Source organism: Schistocerca piceifrons, chromosome 1 (assembly GCF_021461385.2).
Source record: "Schistocerca piceifrons isolate TAMUIC-IGC-003096 chromosome 1, iqSchPice1.1, whole genome shotgun sequence".
In the NCBI taxonomy this organism is placed as follows: Eukaryota; Metazoa; Arthropoda; class Insecta; order Orthoptera; family Acrididae; genus Schistocerca; species Schistocerca piceifrons.
In genome coordinates, this window is record NC_060138.1 from 623,148,452 (window position 1) to 623,170,876 (window position 22,425).

Here is a 22,425-nt window from a genome sequence, read left to right on the forward strand (position 1 = left end):
TATTGTTGTGGCTTTGCTGGATGTGACAGCAGAGAGAGGTGTGTCAGATTGGTGCACCCAATTACAACAATGGACACAGGAGTGGCACCATTTCAGCTTTTCAGGGTTCTACTTACAGCTTCACGGTGGCTGTTAGGAGAATGAATGTTACCATTTTGAAATAATCATCACCACCTGCACTTCACGTGATGTTACATGGTGCCATTGAGTACACAACATGCTCACCTCCCATTTGCTTAGCTGGTAGACTGGATAGTGGTTGTTGCTGTTCTGGCGTGTTAAGGAGGGTAGCTATGCCCCATCTTTGAGGTCTCTGTGGCACTGCCTTGCAATAAAACAACATGACACTGTGTGTGGTCTGTGCAGTCTTGACTTATCTTAATACAGAGGGTGTTCAACTGTAACCTTGGCCAGCACATTCTCCAGACCTCTTACCCGCTGGCAACGTCTGTTATAGGTTACGAAGAACCTGTGGTGCCCTCATCACCTAGTATTATTAATGAACTTTCTCACAGTGGAGAAACAGCATGGAATGGCATTTGCATATCTGTCATCCAAATTCAGTATGACATAATGCTGTTGATGGTGCATCCTCAGTCACATACAAATTTAATTGTAGATATTCCTAATCTACTGTTTGAAGTGTTCTACCCAGTCCGTATGTTATGTGATGTGACAAATTCATAAATAAATTTCTGGTCAGCATTGGTTAATAATTCTGACCTCTTATGTTTAACATGCCAAGTTGGAATAATCATGAACATCTTTGTTGTTGTACACCTCCTCTCCTCCTGCAACTTCTTCTGTACTTGAAGATGTAAAGATCTTTCACAAATTCCAGTCATCCAAGAAATGATGTTGAGGCCTTCTTCTTTGACCAATTTGTTACAATACATAAACAGCACAGACAATGCTTTCTGACAAATGGGCTGTATTGACTGTAGCTTAATTTGATATTAAATGGCATTCATTCTCACTTGAATCAGCTAACAGAAAAGTGGCAGCCAAAGCTGCTTCTGTTGTTCACTTGATGTCATTGCAGTCATCATGGCAGTTCTTCTTCCATGAAGTGCATCATATCTCCATGGCAGGATGCAGTGAAACAGCATAACCTGCAAAAGGCAGGAACTGCAAAACTTAATATGAGTGCTAGCTTCATCGTGACTTGCAGATACATTGCCTTCATCCACTCCACAGCACATGACCAAAAATGAGGCAAACTTCTAAACAGCATACTACGCTAATTCATTACTTAAGTAAAGCTTTTATGGTGGTGATCATTATTCATCAGTTTTGTAGATGCCATGCAACACATCACTTCACCAAAGTGATATGTAACCCTGCATATTCCTTACCTCAGAACACAAATTAAAAAAAAGAACACTGAACTTTTGATGTTCAGAACTAATTTTAACAATTCTTAAATAAAATTATTGAAAATTTTATTATGTGGTTATCACATATGGTTGGTCGGTAATAACACACACTAAGTATCGAATACACATTTATTAATCACTGAGACAAAATGAACAAACATGGCAGAACAACAAGTTGCATGCCGAGAAGAAGCTAGAAAAAGCCAGTCCAAAGAAATAAGAGTCGAAGATAGGGCGCTCTGTGCCAGAGATGCCACAATTATATTGTTCATTCTTTGTACTTCATGATTACAGTGATAAATGTGTCTCACTTGTAATAAATTTACTTATTCATATTTCTTACATGAGTATTTTCTGAAAACAATCCAGAACCACTAAGCATGGCCATGTACTTGACCTCATGTCAATTTGATCAAGGTTGATGTACGTTATCAAAAGTGACCATTCATTTAATATGAATATAAATTCTCATAGTATATTATATTTATGGCAAATTCTCAGTCTCAGTGAGTTTTACACCATCTTTCTTTGCATGTGTACACTAGTCACAAAGGGGGCTGACAAAACAGACCCTTTTCTTTTCACTATTCAGTATTAGTGCCCTATGTTTTTTTTTATGACTAGAAGAACATCAGATGAATATTAAACTTATTTATTATTTCTGCTATTTATCAACTGTAGCTAGAAATTAGTGTGTGTTACCTCTTGGGCAGTTCTGTGAAAACAGGCTTTACCTAAATGGATACGAGAAGGGTCCCATTGATGGAAAATGTTGCATTTGGAAAGAGGGAGGATAATCATGGTACTCCAGTTGGAGAAGAAAGAAAAGAAGAGACAACTACGAATTTCAGGATGCCCACACCCCAAGGATCTTTTCCTGAGAGATGTTTCACAGGGGGGGGGGGGGGGGGGGGAGCAGAAAATGAAGATGTTTGCCAGTGCTACAGAACAGTCACCCTTCCACCTGGCTTCACCCCTATGGGCCCCAAAAATCGCTACCAACAGCATACTATAGACAGCCGACAAGAGAGCAGTGACACAAACTGTAATTCCATCTGTTTAGTTGATTAAATCTTAATGTGACTCAGGCTTTGTTAGTTGTACTCATTATAAAGAGATTAATTTCCTTTCATAATTCAGTACAAGAAAATTATCCTAATTACTTACACTAAATTAATCTAACCTTCCCTAAAATAATTCCTGTAAAGCCAACAGTGTCACTTATCACAAGTAAAAAAGATGGAAATTCCTCCACTACAAACTTTTAGCATACTAGATTCCTATTTCCCCTAGGAAGCATACATAAAACTCTAGAAAGGATAAAAAATTTGATATGACATAGCTGTATTTCATATCCAAATTCAGTGTAACATAATGCTGTTCAGTTAGAACTGTTAATGGCACCAGAAGTGACAGCTCTGTGTACTAAATTTCAAACCATCAAAACCCTCATTCACATACAGATTTTACAGCAAGTTATTCCTATTCAACTGTTTATGCACAATAAGTAAAATCATTATTTAGTATCCTCCTTGGTGTTGAAATTTTAATGGCTAGCAGTTTACATAACAAAATAATTACCTATAGACAAATGACTAATCAGGAATTTTCTTTGGATGTGCAGGGATTCTCACTTTTTTAATGCCTAATGGAAGCTTAAAAAACACCAGAATATGGAATTCCACCATGAACTCTGGACAAAGTGTAATAGACCACTTGAACATAATTTTTGTTTCTCTTTTTGGCTATGTGTAAATAACAGTTCAACTAAAACTGTTTTTATTATTACAAAATAGCATTACAGAATAAATGCACTGGTTAGTGTGTCTAAGACTCCAAGATCTTTGAAGATACCTCTGCAAAAGTGCAGTTATCTACTTCACATTGTGAGACTACATATTTTGTGTCTCTCCATTCAACACAATTTTAATGAATGAATACTTCCGTGTTTTCACAAAAGAGAAACATACTTTCTAAGATCAATAGAGAGCTTTGTTGTTTTTGGCCCATCACTGTCATTCTCTGTACATTTAAATAACAAAAAAATGTTATGAACAGACTGGTTAGTCATGCTATCAGAGCAGGAAGTAATATGCCTGGTCTCCTAAACAGAGGTTTAAATACAAATTACTGTTTATTCAATGTAAAACATTTTGTCAGTTTTAATACCTCTCCAACAAAAATTGAATTTTATTCTAGACAAAATTTGCAAGGAAATAGCTAAACTCTACAGAGGTAAATCTAGGGTCACTTAATTGTATCAAAGGAAAATTCACACAAAAACAAATAAATCACGACACAGAATTGCCAGCCAATACTTACTTTCAGGAGGTGAAATGTGTAGTAGATCTTGGTCTGTCCTCATTCTCACTATATTTGGGTCTCACTCTTCCTGAGATCTGAGTCACCTGTCCACCTTTTTTAACCTTTCACAACATATTTTCTCCTCCACAATGAAGGAGGGTTAGTGCTCTGTGTTAATTCCAGATTAGCTTGTACGAGGTGCGTTCAAGTTCTAAGGCCTCCGATTTTTTTTCTAATTAACTACTCACCCGAAATCGATGAAACTGGCGTTACTTCTCGATGTAATCGCCCTGCAGACGTACACATTTTTCACAATGCTGATGCCATGATTCCATGGCAGCAGCGAAGGCTTGTTTAGGAGTCTGTTTTGACCACTGGAAAATCGCTGAGGCAATAGCAGCACGGCTGGTGAATGTCTTCTATTGTTGGAAAAAGCCAAAAGTCACTAGGAGCCAGGTCAGGTGAGTAGGGTGCATGAGGAATCACTTCAAAGTTGTTATCACGAAGAAACTGTTGCGTAACGTTAGCTCGATGTGCGGGTGCGTTGTCTTGGTGAAACAGCACACGCGCAGCCCTTCCCAGACGTTTTTGTTGCAGTGCAGGAAGGAATTTGTTCTTCAAAACATTTTCGTAGGATGCACCTGTTACCAAAGTGCCCTTTGGAATGCAATGGGTGAGGATTATGTCCTCGCTGTCCCAGAACATGGACACCGTCATTTTTTCAGCACTGGCGGTTACCCGAAATTTTTTTGGTGGCGGTGAATCTGTGTGCTTCCATTGAGCTGACTGGCGCTTTGTTTCTGGATTGAAAAATCGCATCCACGTCTCATCCATTGTCGCAACCGACGAAAAGAAAGTCCCATTCGTGCTGTCGTTGTGCGTCAACATTGCTTGGCAACATGCCACACGGGCAGCCATGTGGTTGTCCGTAGCATTCGTGGCACCCACCTGGATGACACTTCTCGCGTTTTCAGGTCATCGTGCAGGATTGTGTGCACAGAACCCACAGAAATGCCAACTCTGGAGGCGATCTGTTCAACAGTCATTCGGCGATCCCCCAAAACAATTATCTCCATTTTCTCGATCATGTCGTCAGACCGGCTTGTGCGAGCCCGAGGTTGTTTCGGTTTGTTGTCACACGATGTTCTGCCTTCATTAAACTGTCGCACCCACGAACGCACTTTTGACACATCCATAGCTCCATCACCACATGTCTCCCTCAACTGTCAATGAATTTCAATTGGTTTCACACCACGCAAATTCAGAAAACGAATGAGTGCATGCTGTTCAAGTAAGGAAAACATCGCCATTTTAAGTATTTAAAACAGTTCTCATTCTCACTGCTGGCGGTAAAATTCCATCTGCCGTATGGTGCTGCCATCTCTGGGACGTATTGATAATGAACGCGGCCTCATTTTAAAACAATGTGCATGTTTCTATCTCTTTCCAGTCCGGAGAAAAAAAATTGGAGGCCTTAGAACTTGAATGCACCTCGTAATGTTACTGGATCCAGGCAAGGGTTTCATTTAGTGTATGCTTAATAATATCTAATTCTGGTGGCAGACTGTCATTAGTGTCTATGTGAAGTTATGTAATATGAATCTTTGCAGGTTGAAACTGTAAAATGTTTGCTGTGAACAAGTAGTGCTTTGAATATTGCTGACTGCCATGTGTAAAGAAACAAAAATACTGAAATGCTCAACCATAGTCACTAAGTTTACTTTTTCTCCCAATTCACTTCTATCTGTGATTAACATTCAGTCTTACTTCATCTTAGCACTGAATGACTGGAACAGTTAAATACATTCCTACACAAAATTAGAAACATTTAAACAGAGGGTACACTGTCAGTCATGCTGTTTCATTTAAAAGGTGAGCTTTCCTATTTCTCTTCCAAAAAGATTGTCCAGGAGACTATGAGAATAGTTTTTAATATTAGATGAAGTTATTAATTAAATCTTTTTATATTTTAATTAATTATATATTTTCATTTCCAAGTTATTATCTGCCTTATGTTATAAAAAAAAATTTTCTGACCTCTGTTAAAAAATGGAATTTTTAGAAGAAGAAGAAACACAGGATGTTTAATGAACCAGATGTGACAGCTGTAGTAAAGAGCAGAATAACTTAATGGCTGGGTCATGTACTGACAGGCAAAGGCAGTGCTTGAAGGGAAGATGCAAGGAGTGAGACTAGAACTGCGGTGGATGGATTGAATCAAGAAAGATCTGGAGATCATGTGGGCCCATGAGAATACTGCCAGTGACTGAGCCCAATGGATGAGGCTGAGAAGTCAGTCATTGAAATGACTGTGGTTCGTGTTGCCAGTTAAGTAAATAAGTATGTTATGATAACATTTTATGTGGAATTATGTTTCAGATGTTGTTTTGTATATTGTAGTAATTCTCAAATAAAATAAAATAAAGTGTTCCAAGCTCTTTTGCTACTTCTTACACTTGTCTAAAAGAATATCAGGACTGACCATCCGAAATAGTTCATTGACATTAAAGGACAATGGTTGGGTAGACAATGAAATCAGATTTCTGCAGTACTTGACAGAGAAAAGATCTGTGTTGAAAATTATGTGTTACTTTACTCAGGAATCATATAAAGTACCAAATAAATCAAAGTAAATTTCTAGCATATAAACGAGATGACTTTTTTTCCTTATTTATGAATATGAAATTAGATGTTACAGATTTGTTATGATATCAAAGGTAAAGTGGAATAATGCTTAATAAAAATGTAGTAATTCTGTTTAAAAGAATGAGTCAATTTATTTGTAGTCTTAGGACATGTGCCACATTTATGTGTGTGCAAGAAATTCATAATAACAAGAATCTCTCTTCTTCAGTTCATAAGGCTCTCCTCTGTTACTGAATAATTAATTGTCTTTCAGTCACTGGGAAAGCTAGTTGTAGTATATTTTCACAAAGTTAATATTCTGAATATGTAATTCTTCTTTCAGAACTGCAAATTGTACACGAAGCATTATTTTTAATTTTTGCCACTGAGAAACAATTTCTAAATGCAACAAAGAATTCCCTTGTTTACTGATCCAGTTGTTGTCTGTTTTCTTGGTATGTAAGTAATCAGACATTATTAGTGGCAGATCGCTTAGTCACTTTCTCTGGTATTAGTGCAGGCAGTCATACACTCAGCCACCTATCCAGGGATTTGAATATACATGACTGTTCCTTCAACGCAAAACATTTCATAGATCTCAAAAGCACTCTAACAAAATATTTGTAGATAAAACTTGCTTGGAAATGGCTAAACTCATTGGTAATTTATTGTAAGGCTACTAATTATATTTTATTTTGTTACATAAGACACATTTGTCTTATGCATCATAACATTTTTATTTATATTTTTTGCACAAAAATTACCAAGTTTTGGACACAAATACACACTTATTTCATTGAAGATTATTGAAATTTCATATGCAACACATTATTCTGTTTTGCTCAAGCAACAAATAAAGACCTGATAATTATACACTGGAAAATATAAAGTTTTATTTAGTGTTTACAATTTCTCAGAGCAAAATGCATTAAAGGTTGCTCGGATGTTAATTACATTAGAGGCAGTGATGTACTGGCCACTTTAAAAGCCATTTCTGATGTAAATTGGTTTGAAAAACATGTCATTAATAAAATGTTGTTTATGGCTATGCAACAGGAATATATCAGATGTATTACTGAGCATGGTTACGCTCTTTTTTTACCATTTTTACCAGGGCATGAAATATTGCAGGGGTGTAGCTGAGCTTAGAGAGTTTTTTTTGTGTGTGTGTGTGTGTGTGTGTGTGTGTGTGTGTGTGTGAGTGAGTGAGTGAGTGAGAGAGAGAGAGAGAGAGAGAGAGAGAGAGAGAGAGAGAGAGAGAGAGAGAGAGAGAGAGAGAGAGATGGAGCGGGGGGAGGAGAGGGAGAGAGAAAGAGAGAGGGGGGAGGAGGGCGAGAGAGGGGGAGGGAGAGGGGGAGAGAGAGAGAGAGAGAGAGAGAGAGAGAGAGAGAGAGAGAGAGAGAGAGAGAGAGAGAGGGCGGGGGAAGGAGGGGGGGGGGGGGAGAGAGAGAGAGAGAGAGAGAGAGAGAGAGAGAGAGAGAGAGAGAGAGAGAGGAGTGAAGCAGAAAGGGATTGAGGGTGGGAGGAGTGAGGGGAGGAAAGGAAGTACAAATGAGAGGGGCTGGAAATTTGAGAAGCAAGGAAAGAAAGAAATGCCTTTAAAATGCATGAAATTGATGTACAGTACTATTACACAGCGACTTTAGGGAGTACAATACATGAGGTCTTTCAAGAAGAACAATAGCCACATAATGTGTTGCAACAACAACAATAATAGTAATAATTATTATTAACATAATCACGGGATGACAAAAGGCTGATGATAAAAGGTATCATTTCATCTGAATTGGATCAGTGATGTGCTTAGTGCAGTTTTGATCCTTTCAACATTTGTACAGTTTTGGTGACTTAGGAATATCACAAAATAGCTCATGAATGTTGCCTCACATAAGAATATGTTCACTGAAACATACCTTTTACTGTTGCTGAATAAGAATTTATTGTTGAACTGCTTTGTAATCAGTTATCACTGTTGTTATTATTATTGGTATTTTTCTGTTTGTGCCTAATTTATTGTGCAGTTTCAGTGAAGAAATAAAAATAAGTCTTCAAAGAGGATGCATGGAACATTTGTGAATCTTGATTGTAAACATTTGTGTTGACAGTTGTCACATTAGAGCAATCAGTAATACTATTATCAACATACAAAAAGTGAAGATAGAGAAAGACATCTAGAAGTTTGCAGCCCCCACTTTTTCCTCTGATGGGGAGTCACTGCTTCCTGCTGCTTAGGAAATGAAAATGGTTTGTCTTCAGAATCTATTTTAATTGAATGAAAAGAAAACCTTGCTCAACATCACAGTATGTGCTGCACTTGATTTTCTGTGTAGTAGTATAGTTGAGCAGCAGAACAAAAATCACATCACTGCTTTCACACTGTAGAACAACTGCTGTTACCACAGTCTCACATTTCTGGTTGTAACGCTCATTTCCCTACAGTACCTGCACTAGTCTGGATGTTTCTCTGCACATATTTCTGACACTCAGCTGATCAGATAAATTATGGCAAAAGACATAAATCCACTCATGTAATATTTTCTGGAATTTGTATCCACCATTGTCCGATAATAATGATTTCAATATTAATTCATTGTAGTCTGATATTACGAAATGCAACATGTTTCTGAATGACAGAACATAAAAAACAAATTAGGAGACAATTCCAAAATGATAATTCACCAAATTGCATTATAGAAAAATGTTCTAAAATGAAGTAGGCCTGATATTCAAGGCTTGTCATAATCATACAGGAAAGCACATTAATCTAAGTTTCACACAATGTGCTCTGTGGCCTTTTTGATGCATTAAATCCATTTGGAATAACACAGAAGGGCAAATTCTGCTGTGTAATCCATGTCTGCAATGTCAACTGAAAGACTTGGGGGGCCGAGATCGATTACTCAAACTATCAGACAGAAATCTCTTGTATCTGAACACGTTTCTTTGCTGTTGCAGGAGTTGGCATGCCACCACCAACTTGACGGAGGATTCCTGGGGCTGGAGGATGATTCTTGGGAGGTGGCGGTGGATCAGGGATGGACCCACTTCCAGCAATGGTGCTGGCACCTGGGCAGCAGCGCTTGGACGGCGACGAGCGGAATTCTCGCAGAGGCATCTCATTACCAGCCAGGGGTATCTGTAACAAGATAATATGTAGAGTCAGTCTGTAGAATTTCAGACCACAGATAGTATGCTGTTTACAGGATAGCTAGACTTTATTGTGAAAATATTTCAAAAGCCCAAGAATAAGTAGGCTTGTAATCTTTATTTCTGAAGAGCCTTCAAAATCAAATAAATTAATTACTTAGACAACATTAGTTAGAAGTTTATAGCTATAAAACTTTAATTTGCAAGCTTTTGCAGCTGAATTAGACTACTAATTCCTATTTGGGATGTATGTATCAAATGAAGAGAAGAGACGTCTTGCAAAAGCTAAACTCTACAGTCAGACCTTCAGTTCTAAAATGTTTTCAAGTACAATTACTAATCTTTTGGATGACTTTGGTGTTCACAAAATTTCTTAATTTATATTTGTTGAATTTAAAAACAGGCTTTTATTGCAGAAGTTTTATTTTTATTTATGACTAGTTTCACTCTGTGTGATTATACCAGATATGTCTGTCTTGTTAAAGCAGTTTAGCAAGAGTGATATATCTGATGATGATGGCCATACATAAGGGTCAGTCAAATGGAAAGAAGTAAGTAAACTGTTTATTATTTCAAAAGTAATCAGCATAACTATTAATATATTCATTCGACTGTGAGACAATATGGTCAATACCTTTATGGAAAACTGTTTGCAGTTGCCTACAGAACTATGATTGTATCCAGGCATGCACCTCTTTGTCTGAAGCAAACTGATAGCCATGAAATATGGAAATTACATCTGGAGAGAGTCAGACTCAGGGCGTACAGTGAACCTTGAAATCCTAAAAACCTAGAAAGAGCCAGGAATTTTCAAAACCAGGAAAAAACTTGTATTTTATTTAAAAATCTGTATTTTTAAAAGTTTTTTGGTACCATACCCATAGTGACACATTATGAGTTTAAACCATCTGTGGTATTTCAAATAAGATGCAGATATTCAAAGGGGAATCTAGATGTCACACACATAACATATGTTGGTAATTCAATATTTATACAATAATTCATAATTGTTTTATACCTGTTGAGTTGTTGCATGTGGTGGGGATCCGAGATCCGAGGAAGCTGATTCGTGGTACTGGTACCGCAAGAGAGGTGGGGAGAGGTGGAAGAATTCATTTCTTTGAAGTCTGGCATAAAGTACATGTCAGCTACTATGGTAGAAATACATGGGAGTAATAAGTTTTGTTAATGAGCATATGGCATTGGTGGCCAGGAGACCCCTCGCGGGACAGTTCGGCCACCGCTCCACATGTTCTTTAACACCGCTATGACAACTTGCGAGTGAATGAGGCTGAAATGATGATGAAAGACACACAACACCCAGTCATCTCGAGGCAGAGAAAATCCCTGACCCCACCGGGAATCGAACCCGGGACTCCGTGCGCGGGAAGCAAGAACGCTACCGCAAAACCACAAGCTGCGGACTGGACATAAGTTTTGTAAAAGCGTTTTATAGGTATGTTCATATTCAGTTTAGCACAATGTCCAAAATTGCATTAAGCCTGTTGTAATGCTTACTGTTAGATTGTTGTAGTTAGCAGCGAAGGTTTTAAAGAAGGTGTATAGTTAATTGAAAGTCTAATTCTCATATTCTGGATGAGTATAGTCTGAGTAATTTACGTGCCATGAGTTATGTGCACAATTTCTAACTATAATATTTGACTTTTTGTGTGAAACCTTCAACATATGAATATATATCTTAATGAGTAGATTACGACAGAATTTTGAATTTCTAAATTTGGTCAATAATTACATAAAATATAGAAAATAAAATTTTGTTGCTCTTGGAAGGTGTTAGGCAACTTGCAACTGCAACCGGGTTTGACTGTTGGTTACTTGGTAAGTGTGAGGTAAGTTGTAAACGATGACAGTGAGTTTGAAGAACGTACAGACTGAGACTTGAGACTCATATTTGCTCTCTTATGCACTCAGGATTCTACTCAATTGTGCATATGAGACCCCTCACTCGCATTCTTAAAATATGTGGTGGTATAGGTTAGATCCAGACTAGGGAAGAAAGTGAGGGTGGGAAGAAATATTCAGTTGCACAGGGTTCTTCGTTATTTATTTTTTATTTTATTTATTTATTTTTTCTATAGGAGGAAGGTGGGTGTTTCATCCCAATTTAGAGAAATATTATAAATCATTTTTAGTCTGAAGTACAATTTATTAATTTGTAAATTTGTATTATTTATTAGCTAATATAGAGTGTGTTGTTTTTAAAAGGAGGTCCAGTATCAGACAAAGTGATATATTCAAAGCCACAGAATGGTCCAGGGAATCAGTGTGCAATGCAGTCATCTACATCTACATTCTTCTAAAGTTTCACTCTGCAAGCCACCAAATGGTATGTGGCAGAGGGCAATTTACATGCCACTCTCACTACCTCCCTTTCCTGTTCCAGTCACGTATGGTTCGTGGGAAGAACGACTGCCGGAAAGCCTCCGTGCGCACTCGAATCTCTCTAATTTTACATTCGTGATCTCCTCGGGAGGTATAAGTAGGGGGAAGCAATATATTCGATACCTCATCCAGAAACGCACCCTCTCAAAACCTGGACAGCAAGCTACACCACAATGCAGAGCACCTCTCTTGCAGAGTCTGCCCCTCGTGTTTGCTAAACATTTCCATAACACTATTACGCTTACCAAATAACCCTGTGACAAAATGCACCGCTCTTCTTTGGATCTTCTCTATCTCCTCTGTCAACCTGACCTGGTACAAATCCCACACTGGTGAGCAATACTCAAGTATTGGTCGAACGAGTGTTTTGCAAGCCACCTCCTTTGTTGATGGACTACATTTTCTAAGGACTCTCCCAATGAATCTCAACCTGGCACCCACCTTACTAACAATTAATTTTATATGATCATTTCACTTCAAATCATTCCATACGCATACTCCCAGATATTTTACAGAAGTAACTGCTACCAGTGTTTGTTCCACTATCATATAATCATACTGTAAAGGATCCTTCTTTCTATGTATTTGCAATACATTACATTTGTCTATGTTAAGGGTCAGTTGCTACTCCCTGCACCGAGTGCCTATCTGCTGCAGATCTTCCTGCATTTTGCTACAATTTTTTGATGCTGCAACTTCTCTGTATACTACAGCATCATCCGCGAAAAGCCGCATGGAACTTCCGACGCCATATACTAGGTAATTTATATATATTGTGAAAAGCAATGGTCCCATAACACTCCACTGTGGCATGCCAGAGGTTACTTTAATGTCTGTAGACGTCTCTCCATTGAGAACAACATGCTGTGTTCTGATTGTTAAAAACTCTTCAATCCAGCCACATAGTTGGTCTGATATTCCATAGGCTCTTACTTTGTTTATCAGGCGACAGTGCGGAACTGTATTGAATGCCTTCTGAAAGTCAAGAAAAATGGCATCTACCTGAGAGCCTGTATCTAATATTTGCTGGGTCTCATGAACAAATAAAGTGAATTGGGTCTCACACGATCGCTGTTTCCAGAATCCATGTTGATTCCTCAAGAGTAGATTCTGGGTTTCCAGAAATGACATAATACATGAGTACAAAACATGTTCTAAAATTCTACAACAGATTGATGTGAGAGATCTAGGCCTATAGTTTTGCACATCTGCTCGATGACCCTTCTTGAAAACTGGGACTACCTGTGCTCTTTTCCAATCATTTGGAACCTTCCATTCCTCTAGAGATTTGTGATACAAGACTGTTAGAAGGGGGGAAAGTTCTTTCGCATACTCTGTGTAGAATCAAATTGGTATCCCATCAGGTCCAGTGGACTTTCCTCTGTTGAGTGATTTCAGTTGCTTTTCTATTCCTTGGACACTTATTTCGATGTCAGCTATTTTTTAGTTCATGCGAGGATTTTGAGAAGGACCTGCAGTGCGGTCTTCCTCTGTGAAACAGCTTTGGAAAAAGGTGTTTAGTATTTCAGCTTTATGTGTGTCATCCTCTGTTTCAATGCCATCATCATCCGAGAGTGTCTGGATATGCTGCTTCAATCCACTTACTGATTTAACGTAAGACCAGAACTTCCTAGGATTTTCTGTCAAGTCGGTACATAGAATTTTACTTTAGAATTCACTGACTGCTTCACGCATAGCCCTCCTTACGCTAACTTTGGCATGGTTTAGCTTCTGTTTGTCTGAGAGGTTTTGGCTGCATTTAAACTTGCAGTGAAGCTCTCTTTGCTTTCGCAGTAGTTTCCTAACTTTGTTGTTGAACCACGGTGGGTTTTTCCTGTCCCTCACAGTTTTACTCGGCACATACCTGTCTAAAACACATTTTACAATTGCCTTGAACTTTTTCCACAAACACTCAACATTGTCAGCATCAGAACAGAAATTTTCATTTTGATCTGTTAGGTAGTCTGAAATCTGCCTCCTATTACTCTTGCTAAACAGATAAACCTTCCTCCCTTTTTTTTATATTCCTATTTACTTCCATATTCAGGGATGCTGCAATGGCCTTATGATCACTGACTCCATCTTCTGCACTTACAGAGTCGAAAAGTTTGGGTCTGTTTGTTATCAGTAGGTCCAAGATGTTATCTCCATGAGTTGATTCTCTGTTTAATTGCTCGACATAATTTTTGGATAGTGCACTCAGTATAATGTCTCTCGATGCTCTGTCCCTACCATCCATCCAAAACATCTGAGTGTCCCAGTCTATATCTGGTAAGTTGAAATCTCCACCTAAGACTATAACATACTGAGGAAATTTATGTGAAATGTATTCCAGATTTTCTCTCAGTTGTTCTGCCACTAATGCTGCTGAGTCAGGAGGTCAGTAAAAGGAGCCAATTATTAACCTAGCTTGGTTGTTGAGTATAACCTCCACCCATAATAATTCACAGGAACTATCCACTTCTATTTCACTACAGGATAAACTACTACTAACAGCGACAAACACGCCACCACTGGTTGCATGCAATCTATCCTTTCTAAACACCATCTGTGCCTTTGTAAAAATTTCAGCAGAATTTATCTCTGTCTTCAGCCAGCTTTGCGTACCTATAATGATTTCAGCTTTGGTGCTTTCTATCAGCGCTTGAAATTCCGGTACATTACCAACGCAGCTTCAACAGTTTACAATTACAATACAGATTGCTGCTTGGTCCCCGCATGTCCTGATCTTCCCCCGCACCCTTTGAGGCTGTTGCCCTTTCTGTACTTGCTCGAGGCCATCTAACCTAAAAATCCACCCAGTCCATGCCACACAACCCCTGCTACCTATGTAGCCACATGCTGTGTGTAATGGACCCCTGACCTATCCAGCGGAACCCGAAACCCCACCACACTATGGCGCAAGTTGAGGAATCTGCAGCCCACACGGTCGCAGAACCATCTGAGCCTCTGATTCAGACCCTCCACTTTGCTCTGTACCAAAGGTCCGGAGTCAGTCCTGTTGACGATGCTGCAGATGGTGAGCTCTGCTTTCATCCCGCTAGGGAAACTGGCAGTCTTCACCAAATCAGATAGCCGCCGGAAGCCAGAGAGGATTTCCTCCGATCCATAGCGACACACATCATTGGTGCCAACATGAGCGACCACCTGCAGATAGGTGCACCCTGTACCCTACATGGCATTTGGGAGGACCCTTTCCACATCTGGAATGACTCCCCCTGGTATGCACAATGAGTGCACATTGGTTTTCTTCCCCTTCCTTGCAGCCATATCCGTAAGGGGCCTCATTACGCGCCTGACGTTGGAGCTCCCAACTACCAGTAAGCCCAACCTCTGCAACCACCCAGATCTTGCAGACTGAGGGGCAACCTCTGGAACAGGACAAGCAGCCATGTACGGCCAAAGATCAGTATCAGCTGGAAAGAGAGCCTGAAACTGGTTCGTCAGACAAACTGGAGAGGCCTTCCGTTCAGCTGTTCAGAATGTCTTTTGCCCCCTGCCACACCTCGAGATGATCTCCCACTCTACCACGGGTGAGGGGTCAGCCTCAATGTGGGCAGTATCCTGGGGAACCACAGTTGTAGTCCGATCGGGGGATGTGTGGGACGAGCTGGCCGTACCCGACAAACCCCCGTCCGGACCCCCACAGTGATGCCCATTGGCAACAGTCTCAAGCTGTGTGACTGAAGCCAACACTGCCTGAAGCTGGGAGCGAAGGGATGCCAACTCAGCCCGCACCCGAACACAGCAGTCACAGTTCCTATCCATGCAAAATACTCTTGTGCAAAGAATGTCTGAACTAATCTACAGAGAGCACAAACAATTTGACACAAAATTTAAACAGTTATTAAAATAGAAGATTGCCTAGTAAATGCAGTAATGCTGCTACTTGTGCACTGCTGTCACACTGCTCAGTGGCAAAAGGCTAACTGTACTGCCAGCAACATACAAAGACTATTTGAAAGAAATAAACAAACGACAGATGACTATACGAATATTTACTGTCAGATGGTGTTACATGACCTAAAATTTTGTGGTGTTTGTGCACCATCAGGAGTCATTTGTCAGGTCAGAGCTCATCAGACTGTGTAGTGTTATCCCCTTCATTATTTCTGGAAAGTCAAATTGCAAAGAAAATGCAATTGCAAAAATCAAAACTTTGCTACAGCATTGTATACAGATTGACATCATACATGACTTGTGAACTTGCTGACCTGACCGACAAATGTGAAATGATCACACTCGTATTTAATGAAAGTACAAATATGGTTTCTCAAAAACTCAGATGGATTTATATGTACAATTTTGGGACCATGACAAATCATTAAAAAATACATATTCTTTAATTCTCTTTTTCTTAAATTTACAAGGCAAATGATTTTCTTGAAGGTGTAAAAAGATCACGGGATTTGGAAAACCCCCAAAAATTTTGCAATTGTTAATGGACAGACCAAAGGTGAGTTTAAAACTTTTGAATGACTTAGACAAGGAACTAAAAGACTCCTTCAGTTGTCTACAACTGCTACAATTTTGTACCTGCACTTTGTACATACTACATGGCTCTTTAAAAACAGAAATATCCAAAAACTAATCAGAAAATTGTGTTATTTTTGAGAGTGCTTTATTATTTATTTCATGATTCATCTGCACAAAGGTCACAATACACTGAGACAAACATATCTTCATCTTTCTCTAAGTCATTCTGTGGAGTGTGATGAGTCAAAAATGCCAATGCTGCTGAAAAAGCTGTGGAAATTCTTGAACACATTTGAACTTATGTTACCAAGAGATAAATAAATCAAAAACTATTCCTCAGTCATCAAGTTTCAGAGTTGTTTCTGAACCTGTCAGGGACAAATTGCTAGCTGCGTAACTGACATTCTTCAGTTCAACAGCATGTTTGTTGGCACCATATTTACTCAGTTTTCAGAGTGATGTCCTGATGGCTCCATTTCTGTGTGAAGTACTATGTATCTGAAGAGGAAATATTATTGCTAAAGGAAAATATGTGACCATGAATTATTGGCATAGTAGAGAATTCACGGAAAAGATCACCACTCAGACACAACTCAACATGCGCAGTTTCCTGCTTGAATCGAGAAATCACATTAAACCACAAAATAGGGTTCTAAGGCAGACCATGGGCAGACCATGTCATACTTGAATTTGTGGAGATCTGCAGAGAAAAAAAGCACTGAAGACGAGATGAAATGTTATAAGATAAGTGAAAATCATCTTGATAAATTCTGGCTTAATATAATCAATTTATTTTCAAAGCCACACTTAAATTTCTGAAATGTTGTGCAAATTATATTAATAATCCATATGGAAATGCTTCTGTTGAATGAGGCTTTTCTGCAAATTCTGAAATTGTAGTTGAAAATCAAACAGGAAAAAGCCCTATTGACACAGTCCAAGATACAAATGGAGTCGACAATTTCAACATTGACAAAAGTTTTATGCACTGGTTTTGCAATGCACATTCTTTGCCCAAAGAAAATATGAAACATAAGAAAAGGAAGGTGAAACAGAAGAGGATGAACAAATGAAAGAAAGCTGAAATCAAGGAATTAGAAATGAAAAGAGCACATATGTTGAGTGATGCCTCAAAGATTTTGTCAGAAAAAGAAAATTTACAGAAATGATTTATTCATTTTTATCATGATAAATTTCTAGTTTGTTTCCCTTAATCAAAAAGCTACACTGTATATGTATTTGTAAGAGCAGAATTTATAATTTTTGTTTTGTATTTCTTATTGCACGTAAATAAAAATACATTATTTAATATTTTAAAAATATTTTAATTGTATGTGTGATATAACTTGTAACTAATTATGAATCTCTGATAATTATCAATATAAAGTTTGGAAAAGGATTGTTTAGTCTCAAAATTAATAAAAAAGTAAAATGGAAATAATTTTCCTATTAAAACTGGGGAAAAATTGTGGATTTGAAAATTATCAACTGCTTGACACCCCTGGACTACATGGAGAAAGTATAAGTTTGTTGTGACTACACTGCAGAAGTTTTGCTGGGAAGCTCTTAGACATCTTCCTTACAGCCCCGATTTCTGCCCATACATTTTTAATATTTTTGAAGCCCTGAAGGAAGATGCTTGTGGCTGTCAGTTTGCTTCAGATGAAAAGATGCATGCCTGGGCACAGTCATGGTTCTGTAGGCGTGTGTAAACATTTTCCCATGAAGCCACTAACTACCTTGTAACGCAGTGGGACAAATGTATTAGCAGTTACGTTGATTACTTTTGAAATAATAAGCAGTTTACTAACTTTTTGTCTGTCTGTTTCATTTTAATTTGTCATAAAAATTACAGAAAAGCTGTTGTAGTTAAAGAGCATTTAAATTCAATAAATTTTGAACTTTGGATCACTTTATCCTTGAATGTGATTATGCCATATTTCATTAATTTATATTGGCCCATGTTTGACAGTGCACTTTACCAATATGTTAGAAAAAGCTAAATTCGGAAAACAGATTTTACAAGGGATCATATCTTGGGATCCTTTGATCAGAGAGATAAGTTATCAAATGTTTTGGATTGCCATTGGCCTAGTGATAATTCACATGCTTCTCAGAAGAATGGGCGTACTGTAGCTATCCTACCGTACAGTGTCAAAATTTAAACATTACACACTTCCTCCAGTCCAGGCAAATTGAGAAAATTGGTTGGATCCTTCCAATTAGGTGTCTTCTATGGTGAACGTGAGGTAGGTTGTTCATGGGTGAGAAAACTCTGAAAACCTATGATCTTTGGTTACTAAAAGTACCAGTTGTAGGAATGACCACATCTATCACTTCTATTCATGGCAGATGGTCAAAATTTTTACCATATACCCTTAGGATGATTTTCCCAGGCAGCTTTGAAACTTTTTGTAATATCTTCTTCTGTTATCAAGACACAGACGTTTAAGGTTACCATATTTACACAGAAAATAACAAAAGCCAGTTTTAGCCATTTTTTCCTGTGTTCTACAGTTATCTGATGAAGTAACCTTAGCAAATGGCTGAAATTTTAATTGTACATTCTTTAGACATTCACCCAGAAACACCACTTTTCTGTTTTAAAAAAAATCTGTATTCAGTATCAAATAGACCCAAAAAGTCATGATCTCCGGTTGCCAAAAGCACCGTTTGTGGGGGCACACACTTCTGTAATTTCTGTTCATGGGAAATTATCAACATTTTTGTCATATTCTCATAAAACAATATTTTGAGGAACCTTGAAACTTTTTTCTGTTTCACTATCCATTACCCAGATTCAGAAGTTCAAAGTTAACATACATAAGATATAAAATAATACTCAATAAATGCAGTTGTAACTGATGTAGTGAACACATGTCAAGGGATCTGTGCTTACCAAACTATGTTTTTAGTTACAATTTTTCCACGAATAGAATTTTGTGATGTGCTGCCTCTTTATAACAGGCACTACTTGCCTATAAAGGCTGTCTTGGCCTGGAAATTATTCAATGGTGCCCCGTGGCAACATAAGCACCTTATGAACAGTTATTTTGTTACACAAAATTCTTTGTAATTGCAAATCAGACACTTCAGTTGTGCATTTGTATGTAAAGTTGTGAAAGTGAACTCGAGGAGCACAAGAAAGGAGAATATGTTTCTCTTTTAGAGACTCTGGCAGTAAATTGGGGAACCAGCTGCCTTAATCCTCATTCCACTTTCTTCACAAAAAAATTTGGCATGCAAACATAGCAATTTTTTGTGCTGAAAGAGAGTAGCAGAAAGACAATGACAATAGAGGGGAGAGGAGAAAGTGCCAGTGAAAGAGGAAGAGAGAGGAGACAGTGATTGTGGTGAGAGAGTGAGTGGCAATGAAGGTTAAAGAGAGGTGAATGAAGACAATAGCAATTGGAGCCAAAGAGAGAGAAGATACTACCAGTCAGTGGAATACAGTGGCAGCAAAAGAGAAAGAGAGAAGGATGGAAATAGAAGTAGTGGGAGAAAAAGCAAGAGGAGACAGTGAAAATGAAACATAGAGATGAATGGAGACCATACATACACTCCTGGAAATTGAAAAAAGAACACATTGACACCGGTGTGTCAGACCCACCATACTTGCTCCGGACACTGCGAGAGGGCTGTACAAGCAATGATCACACGCACGGCACAGCGGACACACCAGGAACCGCGGTGTTGGCCGTCGAATGGCGCTAGCTGCGCAGCATTTGTGCACTGCCGCCGTCAGTGTCAGCCAGTTTGCCATGGCATACGGAGCTCCATCGCAGTCTTTAACACTGGTAGCATGCCGCGACAGTGTGGACGTGAACCGTATGTGCAGTTGACGGACTTTGAGCGAGGGCGTATAGTGGGCATGCGGGAGGCCGGGTGGATGTACCGCCGAATTGCTCAACACGTGGGGCGTGAGGTCTCCACAGTACATCGATGTTGTCGCCAGTGGTCGGCGGAAGGTGCACGTGCCCGTCGACCTGGGACCGGACCGCAGCGATGCACGGATGCATGCCAAGACCGTAGGATCCCACGCAGTGCCGTAGGGGACCACACCGCCACTTCCCAGCAAATTAGGGACACTGTTGCTCCTGGGGTATCGGCGACGACCATTCGCAACCGTCTCCATGAAGCTGGGCTACAGTCCCGCACACCGTTAGGCCGTCTTCCGCTCACGCCCCAACATCGTTCAGCCCGCCTCCAGTGGTGTCGCGACAGGCGTGAATGGAGGGACGAATGGAGACGTGTCGTCTTCAGCGATGAGAGTCGCTTCTGCCTTGGTGCCAATGATGGTCGTATGCGTGTTTGGCGCCGTGCAGGTGAGCGCCACAATCAGGACTGCATACGACCGAGGCACACAGGGCCAACACCCAGCATCATGGTGTGGTGAGCGATCTCCTACACTGGCCGTACGCCACTGGTGATCGTCGAGGGGACACTGAATAGTGCACGGTACATCCAAACCGTCATCAAACCCATCGTTCTACCATTCCTAGACCGGCAAGGGAACTTGCTGTTCCAACAGGACAATGCACGTCCGCATGTGTCCCGTGCCACCCAACGTGCTCTAGAAGGTGTAAGTCAACTACCCTGGCCAGCAAGATCTCCGGATCTGTCCCCCATTGAGCATGTTTGGGACTGGATGAAGCGTCGTCTCACGCGGTCTGCACGTCCAGCACGAACGCTGGTCCAACTGAGGCGCCAGGTGGAAATGGCATGGCAAGCCGTTCCACAGGACTAATCCAGCATCTCTATGATCGTCTCCATGGGAGAATAGCAGCCTGCATTGCTGCGAAAGGTGGATATACACTGTACTAGTGCCGACATTGTGCATGCTCTGTTGCCTGTGTCTATGTGCCTGCGGTTGTGTCAGTGTGATCATGTGATGTATCTGACCCCAGGAATGTGTCAATAAAGTTTCCCCTTCCTGGGACAATGAATTCATGGTGTTCTTATTTCAATTTCCAGGAGTGTATATAGGCTTGGGGGTCTGGACCTTCCATGACCAGCAAACTTAAACATGTGGATACAGAGGATGAGGTTGCTTTTGGAGTACAGAATTTTAAACATGTGAGTACAGAGGAAAAAATAAGTTGGACCTCACAGAAATTTTGAAAAGATGAAGTGTTGTGGAACAGTGGCAGTGGCAATGAAAGACAAAAGGAGACAGGCAAGTGAGAGAGGATGGAGTGGCAGTGGGATATACTGTAAATCGATGAGAGAAAAAGGAGACAGTGGGAGAGAGACATTTATAGACAGTGGCAGTGAGAGGGAAATGCCAAGTATGAAGTTTAACTTGAAAGAGAGAGAGAGAGAGAGAGAGAGAGAGAGAGAGAGAGAGACTGAGTACAAGGATTTAGAATTTTTTATGTTAAAAGGGTGTGAATATGTTAGTATGAAAAAATTCAATGAGGAATGTGATATGAGAATTGAGGTAGCTGGCCTCCCCATTTTTCTATCAGAGACTTTTAAAGAGGCACTTATTCATCTTTTTGTGCTCTGACAGGAGTATATTTCTGTTGATAATTGTTATTTTGGTTTAATTTTTGTGTAGTGCCAATGGCCTTGATGCAATGGTAACACCAGTTCTCATCAGATCACTGAAATTAAGTGCTGTCAGGCTTGGTTAGGACTTGAATGGGTCACTGTCCACATCTGCTGAGTGCTATTGGCAAGTGGGGTGCACTCAGTGCCTGTGAGGGCATTGATGAGGTCCTTGATTGACAAGCAGAAACACCAGTTATGAAAACTGACAATGGCTGGGAGAGTGGTGTGCTTACCACATGCACCATATCTGCCTCAGATGATGCCTCAGTGCTGAGGATGACAAGGCACCTTTAAATAAGTTTCTTGGATATTGTTTGTTGTTCTATAAGATGGGGAATGACCTTTTAAAAACCTGATGTAACAACACATTGCTCAGAACTTTACTCAGATTTAACTGTGGGGAACATTTGAGTCTCTATAAAGGTTTGAAACAAGAGTTGCCATGTGTGTTGATTTCAATTTTTCAAAGGCAAATAGGAGTGAATAGATCAAGAGAACTGTATTAACTGCAATATGAAAAGAATGGATTGCTACTCACTAC

General features: G+C 39.6%; 1 protein-coding gene across 1 annotated transcript in view; it reads right to left on the reverse strand.

Moving 5' to 3' along the window:
• Positions 1–7,772: 7,772 nt before the first annotated feature.
• LOC124757760 (neuroligin-1-like) overlaps positions 7,773–22,425 on the reverse strand; it is a 189,086-nt gene continuing 174,433 nt past the window's right edge. The window contains exon 10 of the mRNA XM_047249076.1: positions 7,773–9,441. Within this exon, the coding sequence (XP_047105032.1) occupies positions 9,214–9,441 (228 nt within the window). The 3' untranslated portion in view covers positions 7,773–9,213. The remainder of the gene's footprint in view (positions 9,442–22,425) is intronic.